The 16,630-nt window shown below is 40.2% G+C and overlaps 1 protein-coding gene across 1 annotated transcript in view; it reads right to left on the reverse strand.

Annotated features, from left to right (window-relative positions):
• Positions 1-4,590: 4,590 nt before the first annotated feature.
• LOC136875959 (photoreceptor-specific nuclear receptor-like) overlaps positions 4,591-16,630 on the reverse strand; it is a 63,306-nt gene continuing 51,266 nt past the window's right edge. The window contains exons 7-8 of the mRNA XM_068228281.1: positions 12,635-12,884; positions 4,591-4,841 (exon numbers count right to left, since the gene is read on the reverse strand). Coding sequence (XP_068084382.1) covers positions 4,591-4,841; positions 12,635-12,884 — 501 coding nt within the window. The remainder of the gene's footprint in view (positions 4,842-12,634; positions 12,885-16,630) is intronic.

Here is a 16,630-nt window from a genome sequence, read left to right on the forward strand (position 1 = left end):
ATATAAATGTTGCAGACTTTATGCTGGGAAGACTTGAGAGTAAGGAGACGAGCTGCTCGACTAAGCAGGATATCATAATATATAATGAACAAATAATAATAGCGTATAATTTAAGGTACTGAATATGTGGACCTACCCAATTTTGTGAATAGTTAATAGTAAACAGGATCTTTCAGTAGCTTTAACTTTGTTTTGGACACTTTCACCTAATCAACACTTACAAATTGTGTTATACGACTTTATTCTGTCTCATTTACAGTAGAACTAGTTTTGGTCTATAGTTTTTTTTTTTGCTAGGGGCTTTACGTCGCACCGACACAGATAGGTCTTATGGCGACGATGGGATAGGAAAGGCCTAGGAGTTGGAAGAAAGCGGCCGTGGCCTTAATTAAGGTACAGCCCCAGCATTTTCCTGGTGTGAAAATGGGAAACCACGGAAAACCATCTTCAGGGCTGCCGATAGTGGGATTCGAACCTACTATCTCCCGGATGCAAGCTCACAGCCGCGCGCCTCTTCGCGCACGGCCAACTCGCCCGGTGGTCTATAATTTAGACCATCTTCAGCTACAATTTACAGTTTATTACTGTAGCTGAAGATAGTCTAAACAATAGACCGAAACTAGTTCTACTGTAAATGAGACAGAATAAAGTTGTATAACACAATTTGTAAGTGTTGGTTAGGTGTGAAAGTATCCAAAATAAAGTTAAAGCTGCTGAAAGTGGGAAATCAACAAGGAATCATGAAAATCATAAATTATGACGTATATAAGCAGGATGTTCCAAGCTGCCAGTAGAGAGATAACATGGAATGACGTTAGTAGACGAATAGTGGGAACTTTTAAAGGTAGGAAAGATCATAATATGAAGATAAAGTTTGAATTCAAAAGGAAGAATTCAGGCAAATATACATTTACAGAAAGAGGAATTAGGGGTTGAAATCATTTATCAAGGGAAATGTTTAATAAATTTTGAAGTTCTTTAAAATCATTTAAAAAGATTAGATAAACAACAATGAGGGGATCTGCCACCTGGACAATAGCCCAAAATTCAGATGATTGATTGATTTTTCCACTGTTCCTTGCAGAATGTTTTCCCTATACTTTGGAGCGTTTGTTTTGTGACAATTTTGGTTAGGTCATACTGGTAAGCCTTTTAGAACATTTACTGTAACCTTCTCTAAACAATGATAGGGGTTTTATGGTGACCCCATGAGTCATCAGTGTAATGCATATGTCGGTACAGTGTCTGAGACATGTGGTATTACCTGATTCCTTCCAAACATTCCACCTGCGATTGTTTGGGTTGAGGCATACACAGTAAACATTACCCTATGCTGAGGAGTTCATTCTGCATGATTTCTTGCCCGTCAATAACAGGCTCCATGGTGTTACTATAAAAAACATTCCATTTTACAACCTGTTACTCTTCCGATACCAATGGTATTGGGTTTGCGAATAGCAGGGAATCTTTCATTTTCCTGCCTTTCATGGCCTCTTTTTTTCTTTTGCTGTTACACTTATTCTTTGAAGGATTAGAACTCTTCTTCTGATTAGTATTAAGCGGTGGCATGGTGTGGCAATTTCCTGAGTGTTGCCGCTTACAGACGAGGAGAGGTTGAAGTCCTTTTGATTACAGTTACTTGAGAAATATTTTACTCAATTATGATTACAAATTACTTTTTTAAATGTAATCAGTAAAATTACAATTACATTACAGAATGTTAGTCTTGAGGAAATCACTGATTTCTTTTCGCATGGGGCTGGAATAATACAATAAATCGCAAGGAAAAGGAATTTATTACTTCATTTTGTGCGGGTTTTCTTAGCACAGAGGCATTAAGTGGCTATCATCACTAGGTGAAACTAAACATGATACCTCGGAATTTTCGAAATTATCTTTTACCATCATTTTTACTTTAGTTAATGACATTTAGCGTTTGAAATGGCTTTCCATTTAATAATGTTATTTGCTTTACGCAAATTTACTTTGGGGTTTTCGGAGATGCCGAGATGCCGGAATGTTGTCTTGCAGGAGTTTTTTTTAACGTGCCAGTAAATATGCCGACGTCCGGCCCCGCGGTGTATGGAGCAACGCGTCCGCCTGTCACCCAGCGGCCCCGGGTTCGATTCCCGGCCGGGTCAGGGGTTTTTAATTGTAAATGATTAATATCCGGCGACTGGGTGTTTGTGTCATCCTTAACATTCATTTCCTCACATTCAACACTTTACACTTTCGCAATTTCCAAATACAGGCAGGTTCATAACATATGGTGTGAAGTAGGGGCAAAAGATCTTTCTAGGTCGACACCCCGAATAAATAGCATTTAAAAAAATGAACCGACACGGGGCTGACGTATTTGAGCGCCTTAAAATGCCACCGGACTGAGCCAGGATCGAACCTGCCAAGCTGGCCTCAGAAGACCAGCGCTCTACCATCCGGGCTACTCAGCCCGGCGATTTTCTATTTACTTTGCAAATAAATTGTTTCTTAAAATTCTCACCGCTAATCCTCAACGTTTTTGAGGGGGAGGGGAGGGAGGCATACGTACATCTTTGCATTTACTGAAAAGATGTCCTACAGGGACACTTGAAGGAATGTGTATGTTTAAGAACATTGTTGGAATGTCTTTGGAAGTACTGGAGAAGTAAGAGAGTACCTCATCCAGAACTGCTGATGTTACTGGTTCTGCTGTAGTAGAACTGCAAAAGTTACCTTTGTCATTAATTTTTCACATTTCTGCTTCTGTGCGATGTATATCAATTACTAAAATGTAACAATTACAATTTTATTTCAAGAAGTCAGTTACAAGTAGTCCGCCTCTGTGGTGTAGTGGTCGGTGTAATTAACTGCCACCCCTGGAGGCCCTGTTTCGATTCCCGGCTCTGCCACAAAATTTTAAAAGTGGTACGAGGACTGGAATGGAGTGCACTCAGCCTCGGGAGATCAACTGCGTAGAGGAGGGGTGGGGGAGTTTATTATTATTATTATTATTATTATTATTATTATTATTATTATTATTATTATTATTATTTTTGCTATTTGCTTTACGTCGCACCGACACAGATAGGTCTTATGGCGACGGCGGGATGGGAAATGCCTAGGAAGTGGAAGGATGCGGCTGTGGCCTTAATTAAGGTACAGCCCCGGCATTTGCCTGGTGTGAAAATGGGAAACCTCGGAAAACCATCTTCAGGGCTGCCGACATTGGGGCTCGAACCCACGATCTCCCGATTACTGGATACTGGCCGCACTTAAGCGACTGCAGCTATCGAGCTCGGTGGGGGGGGGAGTTCAATTCCCACCTCAGCCATCCTTGAAGTTGTTTTCCGTGGTTTCCCACTTCTTCTTCAGAAAAATGTTGGGATGGTACCTAACTTAAGGCCACGGCTACTTCCTTCTCTCTTCTTTTTCTATCCCATCCCCCACAACGCCCCTGTTCAGCACAGCAGGCGTGGTACTCCTGCGGGACAACGTTCCTCACCTCGGCGTCTTCGAAAACGGTAAAAGTAGTTACTGGCACGTAAAAGAAAAAAACCTGATTATTATTATTAGTAGTACATTCGTGTTCACATCCTGAGGCAGTGCAGTTCTTTTAGGGCACACCTCCAATGTAGGTGAGCTGCATGTAGGCCTACCTGTTAAATTATATACAGTACCAGACTTCCTGCCTATCTTAAATTTCTGACAGTACTGGAAATGAAACTCGGGTCTCGAGGACACTAGCTAATAATGCTAACCGTTACCTTATGGAGATGAGATTATTATTATTATTATTATTATTATTATTATTATTATTATTATTATTATTATTATTATTATTAACTCTATCAAGAGCTTGGTGTGTGAGTCGCTCCACGTCCGCAACTTGAAATGTATTCTTTAACTCGGCCACTTCATCCTTGACTTTAGCCCATATCATCTGAATCGGATTATATTGATTATATTATATGGGGGCAAGTGGCTAATTTGATGGCGTAATCCTAACGCGACTTTTTTCATGATTTTTGAACTGTTTTGTATGTCATGACGCGGACTAGGAACTCCACCTTTATGCCTGGTGGATCGTATGAAATGTGATCCTGTAGCCACAGCTGTATATCAGATTTACGAGAGCTAGCGACGGGCAGTTTAGAATCCATTATTATGATCGAACCCTCTACTTCAGAAAGTGATGAAAAAAACAGTCTTTAAATGTCTTAGCATTCATATCCGAAATACTCACTAACTATCGCGTACGGAGCCTGGTTATGGCCGATCGTACATGACATACGATCAACCTGCCTTCTTTTCCTGCGGGTGCCTTACTCGCCGGTCCTCTCTTCCGAACGAATCTTACCAAATTTCATTCCTGGAGTGGTTCTGATATTTTAGTCTGGCAGCAACAATCCCACTTCTTTCTAAAATGATCCACACAGATAGAGCTATTATTGACCATTAAAAGGAATGTGATAGGGGACCTCACACTTCTCTTCCACACGGGAGGCTTGGAAGGTGTTGATGAATGAAACGCATTGATTTATAGAATTCAGACTCCATGCCATTAAAAACAACCTAGAAATTGAGTTGTTGCATTGCCCTGAGTCACCCTGTTCAGTTTGTAGGGGAGTTGTACGTAGACTTGACCATGTCCCCTAAGAGTCGTTCGATAGAGACGTCCCCTACAGTCTTCCTGAAAAACAGCTCCTCGATACTCTGTCTACTCAGGCTATGTACAGATGGCAGCAGCAGCAGCAGTTTACCGAAGCGCGCTTTATGGCGGGCTGCACAATATTCGTGTAGCATCACGTGAGTTTGGTCCTGAAGCAGCTCCACGTGGACTGGATCCCTCAGCCCTCGACTTTCTGGAACAGAAACACCAATCGCACTGAACATCGTTGTTGTGATTGTTTAATGTTTAATTCTTTGTTATAACCTCTAGCAACCACATGTATCATATATTATACATCGGGTGTTTTTTAAAAATGTCGTATCTGGTTCAGACAATTAGTGCAACTTGTGGTGACCTGTTGTATCACACTTGATAGATTCTGCGTTTTATGTTTGTTAATATTTCGTTGTTTTATATTCAAAGCTATAGATGACAGTACTGTATGAATGTCAAAGCTCGGTGTAGTCCCGAACGTATCATATATGGTACATTCCGAAAATAACCATAAAACTCCACTTAAAAATAATTCCCAAAATGTTGCGTTAAGAGGTTATCTCCAATTTTCCGCATGAGATCAAACTAAACAGAAAACAAACAATGTGAATGTCTAAATATTCCCCCCAGAACCCCCAAATTTCCCCATAGCCAAAATTGTTGCCCCCAATTCTTCTTTCTTTTCAGATTTGTCATATTTCGGTCCCTAAGAGCCCATTAAGCACGAAAAGTTTTTCTGTCTAACTTTGGCCTTGGCCTTTTAGAGGTTGTAGGCCTCCCGGTAATTTGTATTTTCTATGAATAATCTAAATCCATCTGATTCCCATTAAGACATGTCAAGAAAGATATGATTGCCACTCAGCGGCAAAGAATTGAACTGATACATAGTACGTACACAAGATGTCTTCAATGTTTTCGATTTACGCCACATGTTGGCTGCAGTGCTTCAACGGCAAATTCGCCCAAGCTGGGTATCAGTGACCTTCAGTGCGATGGTGAGAGTGTGTCGCACTTGGTATTGTGCATTATTTGCCGGTTGGACACAAAGGCAAACGGTGTTTTTTTTTCTTCCTTCACCTACAGTACATGGCTCCTAAATGTTTCTATGATTGTCACTGTGTTATGGAGAACGTTTTAAGCCGTTCCTTAGGATCACGTTATGCCTTTGCTGGCAGGATGTAGTGTTTACAGTACACTCTGTCTTCTGGTATGGGCTAGAATAAATTTGTTACTTTCATTGACCTGTCTCAGTCTCATCCTTGGCTTTGACAATATGAAAGTGACTGAGGTATGAGCGATGCTAGTAATGCCATTCCTTATGCAGCCAGTTCCTGTTATGAATGGTGTGAAAATATCACTCATAGGGTCGGCTGGTGCATGCATTTCAGTGGGCTTGGCAGACTGATATGCAATAGCAACTTCTGGCTGAGTGAGGAAAGCAACGGGAAACTACCTCACTCCTCATTTCCCTAGTATGCCTCTTCAATGACATCTAGGCTATGTATGGCAGCTGTTGGAGGTGCTGTAGAGGATCAAACCAGCCTTCGGGCTGAATATTCAACATACAGGATCACGTTCTTTAATGAGAAAAGTAATGCAGTATTATTTCGAATGGCAGACCAACTCCTGAACTGAACGGCTTGAAGACTAAATCACATGGAGGTTTCTAAAGACATCTTAATGTGAAAAATAATCAAGACACTTTTGTTGGCCGTGTTTACTTTTTCAAATAAAGTAAAATAAAACCGCCTGGACTAAATATGGTATCAAGAATATGGATACCGTATTTTTCGGATTTATGGTCCCTGATTTTGATAAAAATGTAAGGAAGAATATAATTTCATTGTATTTTCAAACAAAATGTTACAAAAATAATTTAATTTGTGTACAAACACAAATTACCGGTAGGTACTGCAATATTGTCATTGTTAAAAATCACAAATTCTGCTGCCCTGTTACCATGTAATTTTGCATATGTATTCGATAACTTTTAATTTGAGTGCTGTCGTAAGGAAACTTCTTCTGTACAACTGACATTATGTACGGTAAATTTTCACTACTAGAACTTGCTAATGATTAAAAAATGAAAGATTTTCTCTCTACCCTTCCTTGAAGGTCACCCTACCTATAACAGTAGTCAAGGTGGCAGCTCTTTGTGTTCGCCTGGTACGACAACGAGGTAGGCGGGGAATGAGTTGCGAGCCGTCTTGTTAGGAATTCCCTGGCAACTCACATTCCTGTCAGACAAATGCAGGCATGTCCTAGCCGCTGTTTCTTAACCGCAGTAATAAAAGGGGTCAATTACCGAGAGTATTGTAAGGGATATTTGGAGCATTGGTGTAGCAAATCACGCAGTGTCTAAGTATGGTAGACCTTCGGACCATAAAATGCAGCCTAATTTTAGGCAGTATGTTTTGTAACGCCGCCTCTGTGGTATAGTGCTTAGTGTGATTAGCTGCCACCCCCGGAGGTCCGGGTTCGATTCCCGGCTCTACCACGAAATTTGAAAAGTGGTACGAGGGCTGGAACGGGGTCCACTCAGCCTCGGGAGGTCAACTGAGTAGAGGTGGGTTCGATTCCCACCTCAGCCATCCTGCAAGTGGTTTCCCACTTCTCCTCCAGGCGAATGCCGGGATGGTACCTAACTTAAGGCCACGGCCGTTTCCTTCCCTCTTCCTTGCCTATCCCTTCCAATCTTCCCATCCCTCCACAAGGCCCCTGTTCAGCATAGCAGGTGAGGCCGCCTGGGCGAGGTACTGGTCATTCTCCCCAGTTGTATCCCCGACCAAGAGTGTGAAGCTCCAGGACACTGCCCTTGAGGCGGTAGAGGTGAGATCCCTCGCTGAGTCCGAGGGAAAAGCCGAACCTGGAGGGTAAACAGATGATGATGATGTTTTGTAACAAAAAGTACGTATTATGACCCGAAAAAACCCGGCAGTTTCTGTGTTCCACGCGCACGTCATGAAAATTCTAAAAATCCATTGTTTCTCTAGCACGTTTTGGCAAAATGTGAACAGACTTCTCATTGAGTGAGGTATATAACAAATCAAAAGACAAATACAATGAAACTGTGAAAAGAAACAGATCGACGAACTGAATGTAGTACAAGTAGGTGCAACACAACTTCTGGCAGATCTTCAAATACAGTACTTCCCAGGTAATTTTTTCCTCATTTATTATTACTACTAGTCTAATTATATACATCGGATATTGTATGTAGGAAGAAAGACCTTTCCCCCCCTTAAAACATTAGTAGAACAGTAGAAAGTACTTCATCCTCTCCTCGACTCTATCAGTTTCGAACCGGCAACAGCCAGAAAATTCCCACGCCAGACCACTGACAATAGGACGTAACCAGATTAAGTTTTTAAGTTCGAAGCCAGTGGCGGCTGATGATGATTTCAGCTGGTTGTGTATATTTGAAATATGGTACACTAAACTTGTCATTATTCTCATTTTTGGAGGGGACAGATTTCAAATACAAGAAACAGCCCGTCCACCTCTAAAAGGCATTTTAGTGTTTACGCTACAGATGCTCCTGATTTCAGGTTTAGCTAATAATAAAACCACGTATGGTTCACGCACAAAGCGCGTTTCTAAAATGACAACTCTGATATTTTCACTCGCGTGCAACCCTCCCCAGCAATTTTAAATTTATTTATCGATCAGGGCTTGTAACATGGCCTACCTCGACTAAATAATTGCAGTTAGACAGCCTTAAAACAATCTGAAAAACCAACATTCTTGGTGATACTTATCCTCAAGGCAGCATTATTCGACCTTTATAGTTTATTATATATAGAAATTATATGAGTACAGACATGGAATCAGAGGTAAGGTTTTTTGTGGAGGATGTTGTACTATATAGAGTAATAAATAAAATACGAGAAACCAAAATAGATTGGTTTGGTGGCTAACCCATTAATTGGACTAACTAGATACAACCAGGTTTGTGAGCCCTGGAGGGAAATAGATCAGCTGCCGCTAAGATCCAACACGACCAGGCAGTTGTAAGACCAGAAGTTTTATATGCATCAGAAACACTGAGCTTGAGAAACGAGATTTCAAAACGAGAACTGGAGAAAATGGAACGAAGGAGAGGAAGAAAGATCGTAGGACCTGTGAGTTATCAAGAGAGGACAGCGGAATTTTATTTTGGGTTTTAAAAATTATTGTATGTATTTTTCTTATGCATTCCGGAAAGCCTCAAGAAAAAGACTTGAAAAATTGTGTGTGATATTTAAAATTATCAGTTTAGGCCTATGAATAAAATGGACTCTGGACTTTGAAGAAGAATTTTAAAAAAATGTAACTTGAAGAAAATTATATGTTAGGAAATATTAATGATGTAAGAAAATTTGTAATACTGTGTTCTGGTAAAACGCGTGCAGTACATAACTTTTGGAGCAGTATGTACGGGCACGTGGAGGGAATAGGTGATGTAATTCTAACTGCATCAGCAGTTTAGAAACTGGCCGTATATGGTAAGGTATTTGGATTGGTCAGAATAACGAACTTTCTAATTGGCGAAAACGGGAATCCAGAGAAATTCGGTGTTTCTATTGGTTACTTCGTGATCTATCCATTTCCGGCCCTCTGCCGGCTTCGTGTGTGTGATGCGTCTGACCGACCTAGTGAGTGCTCGCGCTCGGGGTCCGTCCCCCCCTGGGGACTCCTGCCTCTTTCGGTAAGCGTTATTTCTACTGTGTTTGATTTTATTTTTAACCCACTCTTGTGTTTCGGCCCTTCTCATTTAACGTAACTTTCCGTGGTAATGCATCATTTTATTTAGGCGTTTCAGAGTTTCCTCTAGATTCCCGCATTCACCAAATTTAATTTTTTGAATGACTGTACCTCGACGGAGAGTCATATCAGCATCTTAGTTTTCGGAGGCAATTCTCTTTTCAGACTTAGCATTCTGTGATTTAATGAAATGTAACTTTCTCTCTTGAATAGCGATACTGTATGTCATATTAAAATTTTGATTTCATCTGAGATTGCATGACGTCATTCTGTATCGATTCTATGTTGGAGTTAACTTATTGTCTGAAGAGCTTGCTTAGATTACGGGTTTTGTTTTGTAAATGTATTTAAATAACCTTTGATTTAGAGTGTTAATTGTCGGCTACTCTGCCATTTATTTGTTTCGTTTTATTTGACATGGTATATTTTCATTTTGTTAATAATTAATAGTTTGAGGGTGAATATCGTAAACCTTTTCTTCCCCATAACGTCATACTTTCCCACGGACCTCAATAGGGCTCCTTTCACGTTCCACAATCCTTCTGTAAATGTCGTTTCTTATATCTGTAAGTTATGTTTACCTCGCGTATGGTTTGATTTTGTGTATGTTGATAGTTAACCGTCTCATTTCCCAGCCTCTGGACAGCCGCTACATTGATATTTTCCTAATTTATTTTTTTTATTATTATTTTGTGTACGCGCTCACCAACAGATGCTGCAAGACCCATTAAAAAGGAAGGAATATGGAAGCTCAGAAAAAATGAAGAAGTGTATAACAAGGTGGGAAAAGTAACGGACATCGTCAGGAAAATGAGGCTGACTTTCTCCGGTCATGTGTTCCGCATATCTGACAACAGTCTGACGAAACAGATCCTAACACAGGTTTGGAATCAAAGGAAAACCTACATGGCACCACGTAGTGACTGATGATCTGGGGCTGAGCAGGATGATCTAGATATACGCATCTTTAAACAAAGAATCCAGGCTTGGAGTGTACCTGAAGATGAGGTCAAACCAGCGAAACGACTTCCTTGGTCAGAGGACATAAGAAATGCTCATATATGAAGAGAATGAAGGACATGTGGACAAGGATACGAAAATATGGTTGGAAACCTAAATAAACATGGTCCAATGAGGCCGTAATGATGTTAAGAAGAAGATACGAGTTTCTGAGCGACTGCAGAAAGACATCCACAATTTTGTGAGATGGGTAGCAGGCAATGGTATGATGCTAAAACTCCACTCAAGACGAAAGTCAAGGTCCCAATCATTCCTCTCGCAGAGAAAATGGCAACAGGCCACAACTTGTCGTATGGAGTTTGGAAATCGTTCAATAAACTGAGGACTGGAGTTTCACGCTTCAAGAAGTAGAACATACTCAGCAATGGCATCGAGCTATGAGATTGCGGTATCTCATAAGATCCAGATCACTTACTGGTCCGCCACTTGATGAAGGACAAGTGTTCAATATAAGACCATATGGCTGCAAATATTGAAGCCATAACTGTTCCTACTCATCGGCAAAATGTTATTCGGACACGGAAATGCATGACTTAAAAAATCAAATATCATCCATTCAACTTCTGTGTCCTTGATACGATACCCAAATTTTGGAATGGTGGAAGGCACAGCCAGCTACAACTTCATAACATCACTGCTACTCTAATACGAGATTTGCCACCCATAATCCATTATCGCTTGTACGCTTGAAAACATAGTATTTGTACATTGTTCCTTCTTGAAGTTTACCTTTTCTTAGATTCTCTCACACCTTTCTTTTCTTTCGAGATTTGGCACATTTTGTTCTTGTGGCAGCCCACTTATGAGGGAAGCGGTACCGTAATTTGGTGTAGGAAATAACACATCATTATCCGGGAGATAGCTAGGGTTTCTTTTCAGAAGGGGGTTCAAACAGAACGTTATTGGATGGCTTATTCCTAGCATTCCAAGAGATTGACTGTGAGCTTTTTGACACTCCTCGTCTCGGCCCATTTCAGAAAAAAAAAAAAAGGTTTGGAAATTACCTAACATAGCTACTTTATGTAAAAAAGAAAACATATGAATATAGTAAATATCGGTAATTAACTTAGGGCCTACCGGTATGTATTAATCATATATTTACTCACTTGCAGTTCTTCCAAAACTATTAATTTGAAAAACATTTTTCTGGATTCATTGCTTGAGAAAGGATAAGGCTCCGTAGCTCAGGCGGTAGGTTGCCACCTCTCACCGCTGGGTTCCGTGGTTCAAATTCCGGTCACTCCATGTGAGATTGGTGCTGGACAAAACGGAGGTGGGGCAGGTTTTTGTCCGGGCATTCCGGTCTTCCCTGTCATCTTTCATTCCGGCAACACTCTCCAATATGATTTAATTTCATCTGTCAGTCATTAATCATTGCCCCAGAGGAGTGCGACAGGCAGCCGGCACAATTCCTATCATCACCGCTAGATAAGGGACTTCATTCATTCCATTCCTGACGCGGTCGAATGACTGGAAAGAGGCTGTGGATTTTCGTTGCTCGAGAAAAGTAAAAGTAAACTCATGTCAGTGTGGCGCACATTACCGCAGTGGAAATACACCCAGAAGCTGTGCGAGGGGGACATCTATTCTGGTGAATAACAATCGATCCATATTGACAACCGCCTACAATCATCTACATGGATTGGGCAACTGTATTCTACAGTTTCGTGTTTATAGATGTCCCTTTCAGCCAACGTCATCAGATTGTTAAACATCACAGCCTGTAAACACTTATTATAAGATAAGACTACGAATGGTTGTATTCTACGTCTACAAATTTACAAAGAGCCATCTAACTTGATAAACTAATATCTTTAAAAAAAAAAAAAATACAACATTATAGTAACTGACGGACATTGGTGTCACTTTTTAAATCCTTACCACCGATATAAAAATTTTATGAACTTTTAAAGTGTTTTGTTTTATTAAATATTGTGTTTTAGACGTTTTGTGCATTTCACTTTTTTGAAAATATTTGCCAATTTTGGTTTAATGTAATGGCTGGGAATGGCCTCATACTTTGGGTCGAAACTAGCCCCATTTATTTTTTAATGAGAACATAGCCAATGGTTTTTTTTTATGGAAACATAGTTATATTGTCTTTAATAATTGTGTATTGAACAGGTGGATCCACTCTTGCCCTATTAAACGTTTAAACATTTTGGAAAAAGTTTGGGGAGTTTTTCGAAACCCCCTTTTTGACAATGTGCTTGATCATTGCGAACTTACCCGCCTTGAAGAGCACAAGTGCCTTGAGACATGCATACTCGGTGTGGTCCACTCGGAGGAGCACGAAACGTGAGATAGTCTCCCGTAGCCGGCGAGCTTCCTCTTCAAGGGCGGTGTGCCTGGATGGTGGAGCCACGGCTCCGTTTACGAGCGAGCTCTCGTCCACAGGAAGAGCCCACTGCGCTGCGCTCAGCACGAACAATTCGCTCCATGCCTCCTCCAGCAACACGGCCTGGTCCCGGAACGACAGCTGTCAACACGAGATCAAATAGCGCGCTTTTAACAATATTATGGTTTTAATTTTGTACATACATACATATCATGAAATACATTTCATTTCAGATCCGTATTGACAATATGTCTGAAAAAGTAGTATATTGATTCCACCTCGTCAATACCTACAGTGAATCACAAAAGTAATCGGGCACTAGTGTTTTGTGCTATTGTTAGACCTTTATTAAAATAAGAGTTTTGTCTATACATTGCTCAGAATTTAAAAAGGATGGTATTTCTGTATCAGTCGTGTCCACAGTAACAAGGAAATTAATTGTCCGTAATTTCTGTCTGTATGTATGTACACACATCACAAGAAAACGGCTAAAGAGAATTTAATGAAAATCGGTATGCAAAGTCGGGGAATAAGTCACTACAATCTAGGCCATAAATAATTTTATTCACGCTGAGTGAAATGGTAGTTTAGGGGAAGGTCTAAAATGTAATTCTCAAATATTTGTGTTATTAGTGGTCGTATCTTAATGAAAATCGGCATGGAAAGTCGATATAATCTAGGCCATAAATAATTGTATTCACGCTGAATAAATTGGTAGTTTAGGGGAATGCCTAAAATTTAATTCTCAGATATTTATGCTTTCTGTGGTCGTATCTCGATGAAAATCGGTAGGCAAAGTCGGGGAATAAGTCGCTACAGTCTAGGCTGTAAATAATTGTATTCACACTGAGAAAAACGGTAGTTTAGGGGAAGGCATCAAATGTAATTCTCAAATATTTATGTTATTAGTGGCCCTATCTTAATGAAAATCGGTATGCAAAGTCGGAGAATAAGTCGCTATAATCTAGGCTATAAATAATGTTATTCACTCTGAATGAAATGGTAGTTTAGGGGAAGGCCAAAAATATATTTCTCAAATATTTATGCTATTAGTAGTCGTATCGATAAATACAACATAACTAAAGTTATATAATATTATATTTCCGATCATTTATGTCATGCTTTCTGTGGTCGTATCTCGATGAAAATCGGTAGGCAAAGTCGGGGAATAAGTCGCTACAGTCTAGGCTGTAAATAATTGTATTCACACTGAGAAAAACGGTAGTTTAGGGGAAGGAATCAAATGTAATTCTCAAATATTTATGTTATTAGTGGCCCTATATTAATAAAAATCGGTATGCAAAGTCGGAGAATAAGTCGCTATAATCTAGGCTATAAATAATGTTATTCACTCTGAATGAAATGGTAGTTTAGGGGAAGGCCAAAAATATATTTCTCAAATATTTATGCTATTAGTGGTCGTATCGATAAATACAACATAACTAAAGTTATATAATATTATATTTCCGATCATTTATGTCATATGTATTGTTACCGTACCGGCTATGATCAGAGATATTCATGAATTTGGATTTTGGTACTAAGTCCATATCAGCGCCGAGTCATGAGAAAAGAATAAACAGAATTTAATGAAAATCGGTATGTAAAGTCGGAGAATAAAGAACTACAGTCTACACTATAAATAATTTTATAAGACGCCCTAATATCACAGAGTCGAAAGAAAACGAAATGTGAAGGCCTGCAATATAGAAAATTCATAAAATTGGTCAACAAGAATATTACACTGACCATCGTTTGTTGTGATGTGCTTTGTGTCTTCTGTGGCGTACTGAGTATTTTTTAAAATTTGCTTTACGTCGCACCGACACAGATAAGTGTTATGGCGACGATGGGATAGGAAAGGGCTAGGAGTATGAAGGAAGTAGCCTTGGCCTTAATTAAGGTACAGTCCCAGCATTTGCCTGGTGTAAAAATGGGGAACTACAGAATGCCATCTTCGGGGCTGCCGACATTAGGGTTCGAATCCACTATCTCCCGGATGCAAGCTCACAGCTGTGCGCCCCTAACTACACAACCTACTCGCCCGGTCGTATCGAGTGTAACAGCCTGCCTGAATATGGGCGGGAAGTAGCTGGGGAGTCAGATAACTTTCTTCTTTAGCATGCCATTCCTCTGGTTCATAAATTTCTGATACTACTGGTATGTAATACACTGGTTCACTACAGATTTCAAGCTATTCAATCCCTACCCTGAGGCACTGATTGGAATGAGCAATGTGAATATTTAACGGAATAATGGCAGAGGAGTGTTCACGGCAGTCTGCGGCCTGGACATTCCAGCTCTGGAACTTTGGACTGTTAGATTAGCACCGTAGTACTGTTCGTTAAAAGTGAGAAAATATGAAGTTTTTCATTTGATCGAGTATTTTATGTGATAACATTGCTTTTAATCGCTACATTCCTGCTGACGTTTTTGTAATGACCTATGTCGACTTCAGTTAGGAAAACCACAAAGTCAGTCTTTCTGAGAATCTCATAGCGAAGCACGGGTACATCAACTAGTCTTGGAATAAATTAAATGGGACACATGTAATAAATAACATAACAGCATTTTCATACCTGCAAAAACAACATAAACAATAATATTTAAAGAAACATGCCCAACATCGCAGCCACTTTCGGGTGACATGTGAATCAAACATACCACAGTACGTTTCAGTACGGTACTTTGTATGGAGTCCCTTCTGCTTTATTTCTTGCTCCAAGCGTTTAGACATGCTGTGAGTGCGTTTTCTCGTGTAATCTGGACTTATTTGTCTCCATTCCTTAATTATTATGTCTTTAAAAGCTTGCCTTGATGTTTTTCTCTTCAGTTCATCCCATAGATTTTCAGTAAGGCTTAAGTTAGGTCTCTGAGAAAGTGTATCCAAAACTTTAGGACAATTATACAGCGTCCCTAGCCTCACAATATCCGATTTATGTTTCGGGTCATTGTCTTGATATAATTTCAACTTGCCCGAAAGCCCTAAATTTTTAGCACTTTTCGGTAAGTTCTCCTTTAGAACTTATGCTTGTCCATTTTACATTCAACGAATACTAATTCGCCCACCCCAGATGAAAACATGGCGCCGCAAATCATAACACCTCTACCTCCGTGTTTGACTGTGGGCTGCAGATTCTTCGTTTGAAGCTCTTCATTTGGTTTTCTCCAAACCATAGTTCTTCTGTTTGAAGAGAACATCTGCACTTGACTTTAATCTACAAGAATTACTTCGTCCCATCAACCGACAGGTTTATTTATGTGCTGATTTATGAAGTCCAATCTTTGCTTTCTATTTCTCTCATTTACCATAGGGTTCTTCCTGCTCTCTCTGCCACTATACCCTCCTCGTCTGATAACTCTGCGCACAGTTTCAGGGTGAACTTCCTTCCCATATTCCTGCAGCACTGCGGCAGAAATTTTCGTTGTCGGTAACTTTGGATTTTTCTTAATTTTTCTTATTACTCCAGTTTTCTCTCTTCTATTCAGCACTGAGTGAGTTGGCAGTGCGTTTAAGGGCGCGCGGCTGTGAGCTTATATTCGGATATTCGGAAAATAGTGGGTTCGAATCCCACTGTCGGCAGCACTGAAGGTGGTTTTCCGTGGTTTCCCATTTTCACACCAGGCAAATGCTGGGACTGTACCTTAATTAAGGCCACGGCCGCTTCCTTCCAACTCCTAGGCCTTTCCTATCCCACCTTTTCCTGCCTGCGCGACAAGTGCCCGAATATTTACGTGACTGCATATTGTGGAGTCTTCTAACTAAAATTAAAATTGCATATAGTTAATTACATTTTACGGGTACTTGTGTGTGCTATATTGTACGTCAATATTCACATTACTAAATGGACTGGCAATTGCTTCTTTTGGACTTCAAATGTTGGAAG

Source organism: Anabrus simplex, chromosome 6 (genome assembly GCF_040414725.1).
Source record: "Anabrus simplex isolate iqAnaSimp1 chromosome 6, ASM4041472v1, whole genome shotgun sequence".
NCBI classification, from domain to species: domain Eukaryota; kingdom Metazoa; phylum Arthropoda; class Insecta; order Orthoptera; family Tettigoniidae; genus Anabrus; species Anabrus simplex.